Below are 20,011 nucleotides of genomic sequence, written 5' to 3' on the forward strand. Positions count from 1 at the left end.
TATGATTGTGTTTGTTTGTGTGTCTATCGACCTGCCAGCGCTTTCGTATGGTAAGTCACATCATCTTTGTTTTTAGATATAAAAGAATATTTACATGTTTTCAAACCATCATTTAAATTTTTGTATTGTTATTTTGCAACATAGGACAGAATTGTAAGTACATTTCTGTTTAGCATATATTCTGCATGAAGAAGCCAGTTATATAATTCCTTCACTGCATGTCAATCCAGTTATAATTTCTCAGTGATTTTTGTTGTGATGGTACTTTTGTTGTCATGGTACTTCATGCACTGCAAAGAGGCTTTCAAAGTTTCCTGTCCATGTAAATAGGTACTGAACTTTAGTAGTACAGTTTATTCCTGTTTGTTCTCTACTAATCTGCAACTTAAAAACATAATAAACAAAATGTTATATATGTGATTGTTTTTGATTAATCCAGCAGGATTAACTGCATAAGGAATATTGACTATATAATGGAGAAGTCTTGTTACTTCATAGGGCATTTTCACAGCTTTTGTAAATCTTCTGAATAGTTTTCATTTATTTTTAATCCAGGTAAATTGTAATATTAATTTTGTCATTATTGTAAAATATTTTTCCTGGCAGTGCTTTGTTCAGCTTTCATGTATTTTTGGTCCAGGTACATTTTCATAGGCATTTTGTTATTATCAGAAAATGTTGTTCCATATAGTGCTACTTTCAGTTCATGACAATTATGGCATATCAGCTGATTTCAAAATTACTGAAGTATCTTTTAAAACTCCAAATTTTAGTTTGTGGGTAGAGCTTGTTGTAGTCACTTCTAGTTACAGTTCTCCAATTATTTTCCAACACGTTACTCTTTTATTTCTTTTGAGCAATGTAGAGAGCTTATGCATACACTTTTGGAAACAAATCAAGTGTATCGACAGACAGTGACCATTTAAGCATGTTTTTATTGGTTAAACGAACCTGACTCCACACATCATGCATTGTCACTTCTGTAGAACTAGTCACCAAGGCCAAGAGAGTGACATAAGTCATGGGCACAGTAGCAGTCATGAAGAGGACACTCCATCCACATGCAGCAATGTAGAATTAACACAGTTAGTGGCAGATTACCACTTGTAAGCATGCACAAATGGAACCAACTTTGACCACCAACAGTGGGAGGGCCCATCGTAAGTGGCTGAATTTATCACCTGCTTCAAGTTGGGCAGCCACCAGACAATTAAGTATTGGCCCATCCTGGTGCCTTTTATTCTGTTTGAGTGTACAGAACACTAGCTTTGATAGAAGTCATGACCATAACATCAACACTTGCTGAAACAAAAAAGAAATGTAAACCTGTCACATTACATTTTGGCACATTGAATACCTGCATTATGATGCAAGGCTTCCTGGACACCTGTGGAAGCTCTCAACATCCATGCAAAAGAGTGATTATCAACCTGGAAATAGCCAGGCTTAATACTACTATAAAAGGCTTGCAAGAAACCAGGCTACCAGATGAGGGTTGAATTTAGGAGGAAAATTACATATTTTTGTGGAAGGGGAAGAATTTTGCCAGTCCCAGGTAGAACAGTATTGGCATTATTGCTTCCAATGCCAGTGAAGGCCTGATCTCAGAATGCATTATGACTTTGCATTTGTCAATGACACTGACAGCTGTAAAAACATTGCAGACCTTGACTTCAAACTGAAAGAATCAGTCTTGCGAACATGTCAACGAAGTGGTGCAGGTAGGCACCTTGGGACCATCTGAGCATTCTATGCGACTTCAGTGCCTGTATTTGCCATGAGTTGGACATTTTGTCTTCTCAGGGGGAGCTTCAGAGAGCTATTGCATGGCTTAAATGTGAGAGATGGCCTGGTAAAGACACTCTCTACAAAGAATTTGTCAAACTACCACCGCTCCTCCCAGTACTCCGCAAACTTTTATTGAACTGTTAAGTTGCCACACCCATGGTCTAGGGATAGTAATCAGAACATCATTAGTCCTGGGTTCAAACTCTGCCACCACTCAAATTTTGAATAATAATCAGCATTGGCAACCGAAGACTTCTGGCACAAGAAGGCACCCTCATTCTGTTAACAGCCTTGTCAAAGAGCACAGAGGATTAGACAGAGATTCAGGGCAGTCTCTTGCTCTTGGGGTGGGAAACTGCCCCTAAGGACAGAATAATCAGCAATGATCAATGGCATGAGGATGCAGAAAGCAATGGAAACCACTGCATTAAAGACACGTAATGTATATCCACAGGATACGTGGCCTATAATTGGAAAAGTGTCATGATGATCTCTCCATTGGCAAAAGATACCAGAATAGTTCCCCATTCAGATCTCTGGCAAGGGTCAGCCAAGGGGGAGATGACCATGGACTGAATAACCAATGAGAGAATAACATTCTATGAGTCGGGGCATGGAATGTCAGAAGCATAAACATGGCAGGGAAGCTATAAAATCTGAAAAGAGAAATGGAAAGGCTTAATATAGGTATAGTAGGGGTCAGTGAAATGAAATGCAAAGAAGACAAGGATTTCTGGTCAGACAGGTATGGTGTAATATCAGCAGCAGCAGAAAATGGTATAACAGGAGTAGGATATGTTACAAATAGGAAGGTAGGGCAGAAGACGTTACAGAGAATAGTTCAGTGACAGGGTTATTCTCATCAGAATCGACAGCAAACCAACACTGACAATGATAGTTCAAGTACACATACTGATGTCACAAGCTGAATATGAAGAGATAGAGAAAGTATATGAGGATATTGAATGGGTAATGCAGACACAAAAGGGAGATGAAAATCTAATAATCATGGAGGACTGGGAAGTGGATGTAGGGGAAGGAGTAGAATAAATGGTTACAAGAGAATATGGGATTGGTACCTACTAGGAATGACAGAGGAGAAAGACTAACTGAGTTCTGTAATAAATTTCAACTTGTAGTAAGAAATACTTTGTTCAAGAATCACAAGAGCAGGAGGTATACATGGAAATGGGAAGATTTTAGTTAGATGAAAATCTAATAATCATGGAGGACTGGGAAGTGGATGTAGGGGAAGGAGTAGAATAAATGGTTACAAGAGAATATGGGATTGGTACCTACTAGGAATGACAGAGGAGAAAGACTAACTGAGTTCTGTAATAAATTTCAACTTGTAGTAAGAAATACTTTGTTCAAGAATCACAAGAGCAGGAGGTATACATGGAAATGGGAAGATTTTAGTTAGATTACATCATGGTCAGACAGAGATTCCAAAACCAGATATTGGATTGCAAAATGTACCCTGGAGCAGATCACAATATAGCAGCTATAAAGAGTAGACTCAAGATTTTAAAGGTTAGTCAGAAAGAATCAATACAAAAAGAAGTCGTACATCGAAGTACTAAGGAATGACCAGATACGCTTGGAGTTCTCTAAGGCTATAGATACTGTAATATGGAATAGGCAATAGAGTTGAGGAGGAATGGACACCTCTAAATAGGCAATCATGGAAGTTGTAATGAAAAACATAGGTCCAATGAAGGTAACTGCAAAGACACTATGTGTAACAGATCATCAATGAAAGAAGAAAGTACAAAAATGTTCAGGGGAATCGGGAATAAAGAAGTACGAGTCGCTCAGAATGAAATCAGTAGGAAGTACAGGGAAGAAACAGAAAATGAAATGATTGTTGGAAGGACTGACTCAGCATATAGGAAAGTCAAAGCAACTTTTGATGAAATTAAAGGCAAGAGCGGTAACATTAAGAGTGCAATGGAAATTCCACTGTTAAATGCAGAGAAGAAAGTAGATAGGTGGAAAGAATACACTGAAGGTCTCTATGAGGGGGAAGATTTGATAGAAGTGATAGAAGATGTGATAGAAGAAGAGACGGGAGTCAATATGGATGAGATAGGGGATCCAATATAAGAATCAGAATTTAAAAGAGCTTTAGAAGATTTAAGATCAAATAAGGCAGAAGGGGGGATATAAGATGAACATCAACAAAAGCAAACTGAGGATAATGGAATGTAGTCGAATTAAGTCGGGTGATGCTGGGGGAATTAGATTAGGAAATGAGACACTTAAAGTAGTAAAGGAGTTTTGCTATTTGGGCAGCAAAATAACTCATGATGGTCGAAGTAGAGAGGATATAAAATGTAGACTGGCAATGGCAAGGAAAGCATTTCTGAAGAAGAGAAATTTGTTAACATCGAGTATAGATTTAAGTGTCAGGAAGTCGTTTCTGAAAGTATTTGTATGGAGTGTAGCCATGTATGGAAGCGAAACATGGACGATAAATAGTTTAGACAAGAAGAGAATAGAAGCTTTCAAAATGTGGTGCTACAGAAGAATGCTGCAGATTAGAGGGGTAGATCACATAACTAATGAGGAGGTATTGAATAGGATTGGGGAGAAGAGAAGTTTGTGGCACAACTTGACTAGAAGAAGGGATCGGTTGGTAGGACATGTTCTGAGGCATCAAGGGATCACCAATTTAGTATTGGAGGGCAGTGTGGAGGGTAAAAATTGTAGAGGGAGACCAAGAGATGAATACACCTAGCAGATTCAGAAGGATATAGGTTGCAGTAGGTGCTGGGAGATGAAGAAGCTTGCACAGGATAGAGAAGCATGGAGAGCTGCATCAAACCAGTCTCAGGACTGAAGACCACAGCAACAACAGAAGGGATAGATAACATTCCATCAGAATTTTTAAAATCATTGATGGAAATGGCAACCAAACAACTTTTCACATTGGTGTGTAGAATATATTAGTCTGGGAATATACCATCTGGCTTTTGGAAAAATATCATTGACACAATTTTGAAGACTCCAAGAGCTGACAAGTGCAAGAATTATCGCACAATCAGCTTTACAGCTCTTGCATCCAAGTTATTGACAAGAATAATATACACTGGAATGGAAAAGAAAATTGAGAATGTGTTAGATGACAGTTTGGCTTTAGGAAAGGTAAAGGCACAAGAGAGGCCATTCTGACATTGTAGTTTAAAACAGAAGCAAGACTAAAGAAAAATCATGACAGGTTCATAGGAGTTGTCCACCTAGAAGACTCGCTTGACAATGTCAAATGGGGCAAGATGTTCGAAATTCTGAAGAAAACAGGGGTAAGCTGTAAGGAGAGATGGGTAACATACAACATATAAAAGAGCCAAGATGGAATAAAAGAGAGGAAGATAAGAAAAAAGTGTCAGGTTAAAAAGGATATGAGATAGGGATGTAGTTTTTTGCCCCTGCTGTGCAATCTATATATTGAAAAAGCGATGATAGAAATGGAAGGTTCATAACTGGAATTAAAATTCAAAGTAAAGAGATATCAATTGTATGATTCACTGATGACATAGCTATTCTTAGTAAAAGTGAAGAAGAAATACATGATCTGCTGAATGGACTGAGCAGTCTAATTAGTACAGAATATGGATTGACAGTAAATTGAAGAAAGACAAATGTAATGAGAATTAGCATAAATGGGAACAGCGAGCAACATCAGGATTGATGGTCACAAAGTAGATGTAGCTAAGGAATTCTGTTACCTTGGCAACAAAATGACCAATGATGGAGGGAGCAAGGAGGACATCAATAGCAGATCAGCACTAGCAAAAAGTGCATTCCTGACCAAGAAAAGTCTGCTACTATTGATCATAGGCCTTAATTTGAGGAAGAAATATTTGAGAGCACACCACTGCATGGTAGTGAAATATGAACTGTGGGAAAAAAAGGGATATTTTTTTTTTTTGTGGGGAGGGGGTTGATGGTTTTGTGCTGCAGGACTTGCACGATGTCAGCATCACCACTCTCTGAATGTCAGTGTGGGTTGTGAGCTCAGAAATCTACTACTAATGTTATTTTCCCATCACAGCAAATAAAGAGAAAATGCTGTGAGTAGAAAATCCCCTTGTTCATTTCTGTCATTGATCTACATAAGACTTTGAACAGTCAGCAGGAAGGGACTGTATATATCACTTGTGAAGATAGGGTGTCCTCCAAAACTCCTGAAGATGATCAGGGCTGCTCATGATGATATGAAGGGTGTGTGTGAGGCAAGTGTACCATATCCTTTAATTGTACAAAGAGGAGTTTGTCAAGGCTGTATACCATCCCCTACCTTGTTTTATAAATTCTTCTCCCTGCTTCTTAAAGTTGCTTTCAGTGAAACAAATCTGGACGTCTATCTATATACCAGGGCTGATGAGAAACTTTACAATATCTATGATTAGGACTTATTTGAAAGCAACATTTTATTCCCTAACATTGCAGCATACTCAAGATTACCTTCAAAGGCCTATGGACCAGTTTGTTGCTTTGTGCAAACTCTTCTCTATGTCTGTGAATGTAAATAAGATTGTGATTATGGCACAAGGTATATGGATATGCCTGCCATAGGATTGACTGTCTCCTTGTTGAATGCAGTCAACAAATTCTGCTTTCCCAGCTTGTTATTGTCAGAAGATCTCTCTGAATTACAAAATAAATGCGAGAATTGGAACAGTGGTGAATACTTTCAGGAAGCTACGCACAGGAGTATGGGACATCAAATACCTTTTGGTGACCACAAAAATACTTGTCTAGCAAGCACGTATGCCTACTGCTGTACTGAGTGAGGTGGCGCAGTGGTTAGCACATTGGACTCGCATTCGGGAGAACGGCGGTTCAATCCCGAGTTTGGCCTTCCTGATTTAGGTTTTCCGTGATTTTCCTAAATCGCTCGAGGCAAATGCCAGGATGGTTCCTTTGAAAGGGCATGGCCGACTCCCTTCCCCATCTTTCCCTGATCCAATGAGACTGATGAACTCGCTGTTTCGTCTCTTCTCCCAAAACAGCCCAACCCTACTGCTGTCTTCTATTGTGCTGAGACATAAGCTCAGCACCTTTCATCTGTGGTACTTTTAAGCATAACATGGAGGGACCATGTGATAAATGAGACGGTCCTGAATACTCAGAAGCTACTGTGTGTCACCACTGCTCTCAAGGAATATTGCTTGCAATGACACTTATATCTCAAGGACTACACCTGTCTTCCTTAATACACTACTTACCAAGATAGCACTTGGTGAGAGACTGCTTAGAAGACTAGCACTGTGCTTTAAATATTATGTGAAGCATGATATGGGTGCATTTAATATATACTGTGACAAATGGAGGAGTTTGCTGAAGACCACAGCAGATGGAGGAAACTAAATCAAGGATGGCAGCAAGTTTCATGACAGCACCTGGTTCAACAAATTAGCTGTGAAACAAGTGTATAGACAAATAACTCTGAGAAATCCCTCTTCCAGGGTAATATGCACTTGTTCCACCTGTGAGCACCAAATGAACTTTTGCATTGACTCCTGAACCACCAACAAAAATGCCTCATTACACTACTTGTATTTTCTATTAGGAAGCATACACTTTGGAGAGTCATTGATAGACACATAAACAAGACTGAAAACGTGATCTAAGCCTTTCTCAGCATATCTGCTGCTTCAAAGGTTCTTGGATGTGCTGTCAGATAAAATTGTTGAAGTTCCATGATATTTTGGCAAACCGCCATTCTGCCATCATCTGGTGGTGCTGATGGTATGAAGTGTCTGCTGTGTGCTGGTGGTATTTATACCTGTCAGTCCATAGTTCAGGCCTCACCAGCCCACGCTGTGCTGGGTGGTGGTGGTGGGGGGGGGGGGGGAGGGGTTGGCTTCAATGGTAGGCAAAGCAGCTGAGTTGCAGTTGCCTGCTGCCCACCATCTCTGTTGCAGGGCAGGATCTAGCAAAGATTAAGGTCAGAAGGATTATTTGACTGAATGATGTGTTGCAAAGTTAGTGCCTGTCTACATAACTCAGAGAAGCTGGTGTGGAAGGGGGGGGGGGGGAGAGTTCCAGATGGCACAGGTTGTAAAGCACCCATTGGGTGTTTAGCTCTGCTCTAGTTGACTATCACCACTCAGTTGGGTAGATGATTGATTGATGGTTGTGCTTATATAAAAGGCTGTACAGAAGTTACTGCACAGCTGTGGACTGGATGTTGTTGAAGCCCATATGAGGGATATGGTCAGATCTTAAAGATTTTGGTTATGTAAAATGATAAGAAGGTAATCCTTGATGCCTGGCTCACAATAACAGTCAATTAGTTGGAGTCACAGATGGAAATGATGTGGGAAATCTGTTTCTGTTACTAACTGGACAAGTTATCATCTGTTAGGTAGATACATATTATATTCTGTATTTCATATAATAGATATATACTTTGTAATTCATTACATAGATACCAGCTGCACAAACATATATACATTCCCATGCATGACTGTGTCGCACAGTTGACTACATTGGGCCAGTGCTGCAGCTCAATTTGGTTGAGAGGTTGGGTCACATCTAGTAGGCAAGGGGAGGAAGAGAGAGAGAGAGAGAGAGAGAGAGAGAGAGAGCACATGTGTACAAATAGAGCAGTAGCTCAGAATATAGTGAAATCTTCTGTCCTATTACATTTATTTGTGTGTCTGTGCACCCCTCTTCGGTCAGCTGCATGTGAGTCATTCCCTACCCTTCTTTAATTGAGATATCAAATTAATTATGGAGCACTAGAGGAATGAAAATAAAAAACATCAGGATCTGATGTCTAACCATTAATGAGAAATGCCCACTTGATGCACGACTCATTGCACAAAAATTAACACGTCATTTAGCTTTGATTCCAGTTAACAGTTTAGTTTTATTACAGCACTTAAACTGTCATTCAGAAATGATGGATTTGTTCTTAAATTTACTCTTCATTCACTGCAGTTTTAATGTTGACATGTAGCTTGGTCATACATATACCTGTGATTTAGTACTTTAGTAATATTTTCCATTTGAGTTTAGTTGTTTTGAAACTTCATACATGTACATTATTTTCTCTTTGCATGCTTAATAGGATCTGGTACTTAAGGTAAGTCAGACTTCAGAGAGGGTAGAAATATCTTCTTTGATATTTGTGTACCAGGGCCCAGCATTGTGCTGGTCTGTGCTGCTTTCACAGCACTTTCTGCACTGTTTTCTCTTTGGCACTCAAGGACTGCACAGCACTGACTAGTGCCAGGGTACTGTGGAACTAGGTATGCAGTATGCTAGACACAAGTTCCAGAAGCACCACTATTTATTGAAGCCTGCTCCAATATATAGCACTCTTTTCTTGGATAATTCAAATGACCAAAAGTCAACTGTGCAGAATTAAAGAGAAGGTTTCTTAAGTCTTACTTTTGCTTCATGTGATATTATGGGATGTCAATAGGCTAGGAAAAGGCAGTTACTGCACAGATCACTAGATTTTTACTTTTATAGACATATGCATTCCCTAAATCCATGTATATTGCTGTGATTGTGGCTGTTCAGTGTTCCTCATCTGTGCTTCACCAATGAAAAATGGAAAGACTATATTATCAAGTATCTGTGACATTCACAACAGCATCTTTCCTCAAACAGTATTTGAGATTTCCATGTCTCATGCTTCAGTAACTTTTATGTTTTCCTTAATGCATTTACCACAGCAAAACTCCTGCTATTCTTAACTTGTTCCATCTTAGACATTTCCATCACATTTCTGAGAGCAGAATTGCTACTGAGACCATCACAAATGACTAAATGTCACATATCCATACTGGGACTCAAGCAGAACTCCACAGAAGCAATTGCCAGCTGTTCAAAATATGCACTGGTACATCTCACTTGTGCAGCATTCACACAGGTACTGATCACACATGTGTGCTGGGCTGCCTGCAGTGTGATAGTTGAGAAGTGTACATTGCAACCATTGCAGGCCCTGAAGTTAGGGTTACAGTACAGTGACTGTGGTACAATAGATTAAAAAAAAATTATATGACTGTATACAGAGATAAGCTGATTGGAAGTTGGTTGGTTAGTTAGACAATTTCATGTTCTATGGACCATTTGTCTGATTAATCATGATGATGTGGAACAAGTATTTTTACATTCACATTACACATTCATATTTAAATATGGCTATATGCTGACCATTTACAATAATTGTTTCCTTTTGTCCTTTTTCCCAATACTTTTGTTAGTTAGAAGTCCCTACCCTCCATCTTTTACGTGTTACAAAAATAAGAATTTTTCTATGGAACAAAAGGAGTTGCAAAGGAAAAACTTTTACAGTTTGTTTTCAAGTCTGTCAGACATTTTACATTATTGAGTGAGTGATCAAAAATTTTGGTGCCAGCTTTGTATGTTATTTCTTGTGCTGAAGACAGCCTTGATGTGGAGTAATGAATGCGATTTTTTTCATGTATGTCATTGTTCCTCTGAAATGCAGTGGATTATTTACTGCAAACTTCATGAGGGAGTAAATATACATGAGGCAGTAGTCAAAGTGCCTAACTCCTTAAACAGTTGTCTATGAGATGAACATGTATGAACACCATATATTATTCTTACAGCACATTTTTGAGCAATGAACATTTTGTTTCTTAGCTGAGTTACCTTAAAACATTATTCCATAAGACATTACTGAATGAAAATATGCAAAATATGTCAACTTACTGATATGTCTCTCCCCAAGATTTGCAAAGGTTCAAAGTGGCTGGAACACATTTGGCTATCAAAAGGTCAATGAATTAAAGTGTTATTGATTACCATATCAGAGTCTTATAAAACAGAGCACTATCAAACCCCAAAGCAATTTTGGTCTTGAGTAAAAGGTGTCACTTGCTCCAAAGTTAGTGTCCAGACACACTCTGATAACACAGGAGTTTAAACTGATGATGCAAAAGCAGAAATGCTGATGTCTGGTTTCAAACATTCACCACAAAGGACTTCTGCCCCTGTTTAAATCTCACACCACAGCAAAGATAAGTGATGCAAATATTTGTGTCATTGTCACTGAGTGATAATTGAATTCACTATCACTGGACAAGACCGGAGGGGCTAAAGGAATCCCTATCAGTTTCTGTGTGGAACTTGAACCCGCATTAAACCCATTTTGTAAAATAATATGTGATGCATTCCTCATACAAAAATTGTCCTCTTTTGTTGGAAGAAAGTTCACATCACGTTTGTCTACAAGAAGGTTTGTGGAAGTAACCCACAAAATTACCACTCAGTGACAATGAAATCTGTCCATTGTTGAATGTTATAATAAATTCTGAATGCAGACAATAGTGTGTGATATCTAGAACAGAGTGACCTCCTCCATGCTTATGGAATCTTCTATTTCTCCCATATATAAGGATCAGTGTCTAATTGTGAATGATCATATAACTATATTTTAGCTGGTGATACAATTGTTTTACTTAATTTCAAGATAGGCGAGACATTACAGCAGTTGGTAAAATCTGTCATTAAGAAAATTAACTGAAGGACACATGATAACCAGTTAATCATAAATAACAAGAATATTGAAATACCGAACTTCCAAACTCGTCAGATTAGAGATGCACATAAACCGACCATTTCAACCAAGAATGAACCAGTGCTAAGAAGCTTGGAAAAAAAAATTCTGGATATAGGGATGCAAGATTGATAATGGTTGTAATGTCTTGAGCACTCAGAACCTTGTACCAATATGGAAACAGTTACAAGTGTCTACTATGTCTACATTCAGTCCCATCTAAACTGCAGTATAATACTCTGCCAAAATCTACAGTATCATATAGTACTTTTACAATGCAGAACATGGCCTTTAGGATAATGAATAGAGGTAAAATAAGGGCACAATGCAAATCTGCTTTCACAGCACTCAATATACTTTCTCAGCCATACACACATATCAGACGAATACTCCTATTCTGTTATACATTTAACCGACAAAGACAAAAGACTGAAAAGAAACTGTGATGTTCACAAACATGTATACCAGGCTGAACAAAAACTTTCACAAAACTCATACCAGTACTGTATAGTGCTAGAATGGCACATTTCATTTGAACAGGAAGCTTTTAACAAATTCCTTGAGAACATAAAAACCATAAATGTTGTGAAACTCTCTAAACAATCCTTATAGTCATCTTTAGTGAGCCATTGCTTATACTCTGTCAGTGAATCTACAGAACTGTAAAATACTGTATTGTACACAGTTTCTACTCACGCAGATTTTATTTAAACATAGTAGGTGAGAGGTAACTGTAGATTTAGGATTACTGTATAGCAGATGTATAATTCAAGTACCAGTTTAACTTGCAAAGTTTGTATAAAATTACAAAGTATTTGACATGTGAAGTATTTGTAGCACTCAGAGATATTATAGAAAAAAAGAGTTAATAAATAAATAAATATGTGCCAAACATCATAGATTCCAAAAACATAGGCCCAACCTTTTCATGCATGACATTCTGAAAGCTATGGGCCAAATCATTCAGGTGGGTGCAGTATTTGTTGACTTTAAAAAAGCATTTTACTCAATACAATGCTAATGCTTATTAATGGAAATCTGATCATATGGGGCATCAAATGAAGTTTGTGTGTCATTTGAGCCATGTGTGAAGTGTGTTGAGGCCCTTACTGTTCTGTTGTGTGTTGATGATGTTGCAAAAATATTAATAATTACCACAGGCTGTTAGTAGATGAGACAGTTACCTCTAATTTACTATCTCAAAAATGTGCACAAATATCCACTCACATCTTATGATTTGAAAGTTGTGCAAAGACAGTTAGCTCGAAATGTCAAATGAAAAGTTATGTACTCAGAACATGCAAAAACATATGTTCTATGACAATGATTTTAGTGAGCCACATTTGGAATCAAGTAACTCTTACAAATGCTTGGGTTTAACAACTTGTGGGGACAGTAACACATTCTCAGCTGGAAGTAAAGGAGGGGTCGGACTTTAGTTCATCAGCTGGATTGTGGAAAAATACCATCTACATAGAAGACTGTTTGCATATGCTTGTGTAAGTTATCCTAGAAATTTGCTGAAGCATGCAGGACTCATGCTAACTAAGACTAACCGGGGATATGGAACATGTACAAAGTATATTTGTTTGACTCATGGCACATTTGTGTGACTTATGTGAGATCATCACAGACCCACCAGAAAACCTGAACCTGAAGGTGCTTGAAGACAGATGTCTGGTATGCTGTGAAAGCATAAATACAAAATTTCAAGGAACTGTATTAAGTGTGGACTCTTGAAATACCCTATGTATCACTTCAAAGTAGCAACAAAGATAGACAGAGTAATTAGACCATACACAGAAGTGAAGCATTTAAGCAGTCATTTGCTAATATTATTTTCCTTGAAAAACCAAGGAAAGGAGTCATCATTCTTCTGAGTGGCAGAAACATAGAGATTCAGGAAAATAAATAGCTTATTTGACATTCAAGGAAGCCTGTAGTGTTAACACGATCTGAGATCTCACTGATAGTCATGGTGTCACTGTGTTAAGGAGCAGCACTGTGCGTCAGTAGAAGGAATTCTGATTGTAAGTGAAGCATAAAAGCTGAGATCAATCAAACTCTAATATGTGTCTGTGGTGTAGATCCTTTGTAACATCATAGATTAAGGGTCGACCTCAACAGCAATCGCACAACTTGCGTACGGGCTGCTAGATGCCACCACAAACGGTAAGAGTGCATTGTGGTCGCAGGCACACGTGTTGCATACAGGCCGCGAGGTGCCACCATGAGCGCAACCCTATATAAGTGCTGACGGAGTTCGGCCAGCTCTCATTTTGTTGGCATCTCATTTTTGCCTAGTCTCTTATTTGCTTAGTCGCTTAGCTCTTATTCATTTATGGCTCATGTTATTGTGCTCTCTTTCAGCCAATCTGATTGTTTTGCTTTACTCCCAATTGAGAAGGGCTCATTTTGGCATTTCACTTTTGCATATTTCTCATTTTGCTAATTATATGCTCATTAGCTTTTTACAGTTGAATTGATTAACATAGTCTCATGTATTATTTATTCATTTCAGCCTGTTCATATTTTGATGTTCTTTAATACTATAATAATTATTGGAAGCATTTCTTCCATTAAACTTGTGTAAAGTGTTTTCGATGTAGAATTTGTTCTGTGACACAGGTCTAAGGTTTTGAATATAAATTATATACGAAACTGTGCTTTAAAAGGAATTTATTTTTTCAGTTTGTACTACATCAGACGAAAATTTTGTGATATGAGGGAGGAATTTGAGGGGCGAACCCATGGAAATAGTCTTAAGTGATCCCCTTTAAAAATAAAAATTTGTGTGACACTGAAAGACGTGACACTGTAGGCACCGAAAATTTATATGTCACACCTTCCAGAGACTACAGTCAGATGAAGTCTTCATAATATGCCTCTAATCAGGAACTGTCGCATGACGTGAATTCCTTTCCCATTGGGAAGAACCACCAGTCTGTGGAGCTCTTGGTGTATATACATCAGTGGTTGAATTATTGACAGAATGCACAGTATTTGCTCATGAGAAGATGGTGAATAGTTTGGTTGGAGACTTTCTCTCTTTTCGTGTAATTGCAAAAACATGCACCGAAGATCTCAAAAACTTGTTCCTACTCTCAGTTTACCTTCCACAATTTCACATATGAGAGTGCACCCTTTTTAAACTTATTAATTCAAATGAGCTGAATGTGACAGACATTTTATTGAGGTTTATGGAATTCAAATTCAGACAGGAGAATTAAGAACAACAACTTTCATTACATAAACACGAAGCAAAGTGTAGATGGATAGGCAGTGAAAAAATAAAATGGAGCTACATCCAGAGAACACCAAAAGAAATGCAACTGGAGCACCATCAGTATCCTAGGTGGGTAGGTTTTAAAAGTGAAATAACATTTCAGTTTCAACACTGCCACTGTTTGATCATCTTAAAATCTATTTCTGACAATATTCAAGGTTGTTCATAACATCGAAAATCTATCTTTGTTCAATGGTTTTGTGAAAGTGTCCAGATACTCCTTTTCCCTTGGAACATTTGTCTTTGCCTGGGCCTGTGTTTCCTCTTCAAAAATGTTTGGCTGAAGACAATCTGCATAGTTCTCATCATACCCGGCTGGGGATTGAACCTGGTTCATGTCACATAAACCTGTCACATAACCTGTGTGGTTATTTAACCTGTGTGGTTATTTTGGATCTCAATCCTTTCTCCTTGTGCTGTTCTGTCATCTTCAGCCAGTGGCTCAACATCATGTTCTCCAAAATAGTGCACTCTGCTGAAAACAAAAATAAGGCAGTATGGAAGATTGTGAAGCAGAAAACTGGTACCAGGAAAATAAATCTGTCAAACTTGAAAATCAAAGAGGAAGGGACTCTAATAAAAGACCCAATATATTTGGCAAACTATATAAATGATTATTTTAGTAGCATAGGAATAAAATTACAGGAAAATTTTCTAACAGCCCCTCAGGTCAAAAAGCCAAATAATGGTGTATCACACTCAATGGTGTTATTCCCTACAACACAGGAAGAAGTCTATAAAGCAGTCAGCAAACTGAGAAACAAAAACTCAGCTGGTCTGGATGAAGTCCCCATTTTTATAATTAAGGACTGTATCAAGAGCCTACTTCCACCTTTAGTTGATATTATAAATCAATCTTTCAAGCAGGGCTACTTTCCAGACTATTTAAAATATGCGAAATTACTACCTCTCTTCAAAAAAGGTGATGCAGGAATAATTGAAAATTATAGGCCAATTTCTCTACTATCATGCTTTGCAAAAATATTAGAAACTATTATGAAAGATAGGCTAATGAATTACTTAAATAAGTACAACTTACTGTCTGTTGACCAGTTTGGATTTCGATCAGGGAAAAGTACAGAATCAGCAACAGCACATTCTAGAAGCATTAGATAAAGGGAACTACACAACAGGTATATTTCTTGATCTAACTAAAGCGTTTAATACAGTAGACCACAACATATTGTTAAATAAGTTAGATGAACTTGGAATAAGGGGACTTGTGAACAAATGGTTCCAGTCATATCTAAAAAATAGAAGACAGATAACTGAAATCTCACATATTTCAAGTTGCTCAAACTATATTGTAAAGTATACTTCAGATTCAAATTATGTAAATATAGGTGTCCCACAGGGTAGTGTCCTTGGCCCAGTACTATTCCTCATTTACATAAACGACTTCCCACAGAGCATCAAGCATGGACAAACAATATTGTTTGCAGATGACTCAAATGTTCTAATCAGCGACAAATCACCAGATGCACTAAAAGAAAAAGCCAAACAAACACTAAACAGTGTACGTGAGTGGGCATCAAATAATAAACTAACACTAAATCTTAAAAAAACAAATGCTGTTAACTTCTATGTCTGCAAAAAACCACACTATAACAACTTTAAGTTAAACAATGAAACTATAGAATGTGTAGACTACACAAAATTTCTTGGTATGCATGTTGACAGTCAAAGTGGGAAGAACATATTAAAATACTTAGTAACAGAATCGCTACAGCATGCTATGCTCTGAGAATTCTGACTGCAGTTTGTGATACTACATGTGTCAGATCTGTATATTTTTCTTATATCCACTCTGTTATCACCTATGGAATAATATTTTGGGGAGTCAACAGTAAAAATATTCAAATAGTTTTCAAATTACAGAAAAGAGCAATTCGTATAATAACCAAGAGTGGCAGTAGGGCTCACTGCCTTGAACATTTCCAAAAGCTGGAAATCCTAACTGTCCCCTGTGAATACATTTTTCAAAGTGTTATGTATGTAAAAAAAAATATTGACTGCTATATGAAAAATTCTTTAGTACACAGCTATGAAACTAGAAACCAATACAATCTGCATCTAGAGAGGAAAAATAAAGTTAAAACTCAGCAGAGCTTGTTGTACAATGCTGTTAAATTATATAATAAATTACCCCAAAAAATAAAAGATATTGACACAATCGGACAGTTCAAAATAAAACTAAATTTTTTTTATTAAATAAAAGTTATTACGCAGTAATGGACTATCTGAATTAAAACATGTAGTGTAATTAAAGTAGCCTGCATTGTAATACATGAGGAAATCAAAAATTGTACAGTACTATAAGAAAATTACAAATTACACAAGGATATAAAACTAATTTAAGATACCTCAAAAATGTGTGTAAATACAAATTTTATGTGTATAATTGTAGGTATATTGTATTGTATATGATTTTGCTGACGAAATCCACACAATGTAAATTGTTACATGGATTAATAAAGAAATCAATCAATCAAAAAAAAAATTCTTTGGTGTTAGTCCAAAATAGGGAACAAATTATGTACATCAACACAATCCTGCTTCGACATAGATTCATGGATGCTCATGATTCCCTCACTGAAATTCACTTTGTGGGATTTGATGATTTTCTTTTTCTTGGTCAAAAAAGTCAGTAATAGGAAGAATCTCCCCGCAACCTGAACATGATCACTTCCTTAGTCCTCAGATCTGACTTCTTATGGAACAGTTTAGGAACATGGATGAATGGTTCTGCTCCAAAAGTCTTCACTAGGGTTTCCTGTCTGATCATAATTCATATAGTGTCACATTTCTTCCTTTTCTGAAAGAAATCTTATTCAGTATACAAACAGTGATATTAACTGCCTCCACCAACTGAATTTTTGGAATATTTGGCCAAATGGACATGGACTTTGTGGACTTGACAGTGGTCCTGTTTTCATGTTCTGCCTCCCTGTTTTGTTGAGGATTATATGGTGCCATTGCCTCAAGTACTATCCCACAACCGATGAGATAGCTCTTCATCTTCTTGTTCAAGTATTCCACCCCTAGATCAATCCTCAGGCTCTTTATAGTTTTGGATAGCCTGGTCAAAATCATCTTCTCAAATTCCCTGAAACAATAAAAAATATAGAATTTATTTCTCAAGAAATAGACATGACAAAAATCAAATGCATTATTCATGAACATTACAAAATATTTTGCCTCACTGAGTGATATGACCTGCATTGGTCTCCATACATTACTGTGTATAAAACTGCCAGTTTCTGAATTTCTCACTTTGACTTTCTCGTTGAAAGGCAAATAGTAAGACTTTCCACATTGACACTTTGCAAAAGGATGACTCCACACAGACATCTTTATTCCCTTGGTGAGATTTTTTTTATCAAATTTTCAATCAGTTTGACATTTATAGACCCAATATTTTGTGCCAGGTTTTGAGGCTATTCACAGTTGACAAATTCATGTCACATTGGGTGTTTGGTACAAAAATAGTCTGCAAATTTCATTTTCTTGTTTTATTCCTTGGGCAGTGACACATCCATAATGAGAAATGTTAACAAACCTATCAGAAAATCTCGCCTCAAAACATTTCATTGTACAAATGCTGACAGAAAACAAATTTTTCATTTGGGAAGGAAGAACAGCGATCAGTCACAATCTGAATTTTATTAAACATCAGTTTCAATTATGCAGTAGTCCAGCAACTAAACTGATCTGCAATGAAATTCAGATTGTTTGTGACTGATCACTGTTCTTCCTTCCTGAAAATATAATGTTCACTGCACAATGGACTCTTGTGGATTTGAACATAAATAAAATTCTTCCTTATTTTTGGGACACACAGCATTTTGTCAATTTGTATATCTTCCCACTGCCCATTGACAAATTACTTTATTTTAATTGATATGAAACTATTTGCTTTGCATTTTGCATTATATCCAAGTAAAATTTCAGTGGTTTGAACTACGGAAAAGTGATGTACTGTCTAGTCAGTAATCCAGATATGGCTTATGTCAGCATTCAGCATACTCTAGAAAACCTTTATCAAATGACCCTACATTGGTAAGAACAAACACATTTACATTATCTCTATTTTGCTTGCTATAATTCTTCTTCTAAGAATGGCAATTTCTTGACAGATGGCCTTACTTCCCACAGTTCCAGCAAGAAAATTTTCCTCTTGACTTTACCTGATTCAGGTTCTTCTTCCTTGTGCCTGTTTGCTCTTTCGTCCAGCCTTGAAATGAAGTCACTGACAGGACACTGGATTCCTCCTCCATGTCGTTCAGTCATTTTTCTTTGGTGATGAGCTGTTCTTAGAGTTTCAGAATCATTCAGTGACCCCTGGGCCCACTGTCCCAGAGCAAGGCTAGGGCATGGAACTTTCTCAGAAAGCTTCCGAGGATCTTGGCCACAGTTGCTATGTCTGCCACTGTTTCACCCATGACCTTGAGTTGACTCGCATTGTTTTTGATTTTTGCGATATGCTGTGACACTGGATCACTCGTCTCGATTAGTATTCATGGAAGTTTTTCATGAGAGAGATTTTTTTTCACGAATTGTGAACAGTTTCTCCCACATTTCAGGAACAGTGGTGAAAGTACTTGATAGTAGTCACAATGCAACACATAGCACAAGCATTGTTTTTTACCCACAGTTTTTCAGCCGACATCTTGAAATCCTGAGGTTTTGCCCTCTGGCCATCTAGCACATCTCGAATGCTATAGATGTTAAACAAAGTTGAAGTTTAAATTTCCATAGCTGGAAGTTCAATCCATCAAATTTCATGATGCTTCTAGTGATTCCTTTATCCAATACAGCACAAAAATGATGCACGAGATGAGTTGAATCACATATCAAATGAAAGGAGTTGCCATTCAGAATTTTTTTTTTAATTTGTTGTTAGATGATGGTTGGCCTTCTGTCAGACTTTTAATGCAATTTGACAGCAAATGACCAAAGATTTTTGTGGCAGTATAGTTCACTCCTTTCTGCACCAAAGTCAGATTTGAGCCGGAATAATGATCATCTTTTCTTCTAGTGTTGTAGCTGTACACTTTGCTGTTGTTGTGGTCTTCAGTCCAGAGACTGGTTTGACACAGCTCTCCATGCTACTCTATCCTGTGCAAGCTTCTTCATCTCCAAGTACCTATTGCAACCTACATCTTTCTGAATCTGCTTAGTGTATTCATCTCTTGATCTCCCTCTATGATTTTTACCCTCCACGTTGCCATCCAGTACTAAATTGGTGATCCCTTGATGCCTTAGAACATGTCCTGCCAACTGATCCCTTCTTCTAGTCAAATTGTGCCACAAATTCCTGTTCTCCCCAATCCTGTTATCTGATCTACCCATCTAATCTTCAGCATTCTTCTGCAGCACCACATTTC

At 37.5% G+C, this 20,011-nt stretch overlaps 1 protein-coding gene across 1 annotated transcript in view; it reads left to right on the forward strand.

The window, feature by feature from the left end:
- The window catches only part of LOC126237376 (dynein axonemal heavy chain 7), a 1,033,797-nt gene that overhangs the window by 962,335 nt on the left and 51,451 nt on the right, over nucleotides 1–20,011 (forward strand). The window contains exon 58 of the mRNA XM_049947460.1: nucleotides 145–153. Within this exon, the coding sequence (XP_049803417.1) occupies nucleotides 145–153 (9 nt within the window). The remainder of the gene's footprint in view (nucleotides 1–144; nucleotides 154–20,011) is intronic.

Source organism: Schistocerca nitens, chromosome 2, assembly GCF_023898315.1.
Source record: "Schistocerca nitens isolate TAMUIC-IGC-003100 chromosome 2, iqSchNite1.1, whole genome shotgun sequence".
NCBI classification, from domain to species: Eukaryota; Metazoa; Arthropoda; class Insecta; order Orthoptera; family Acrididae; genus Schistocerca; species Schistocerca nitens.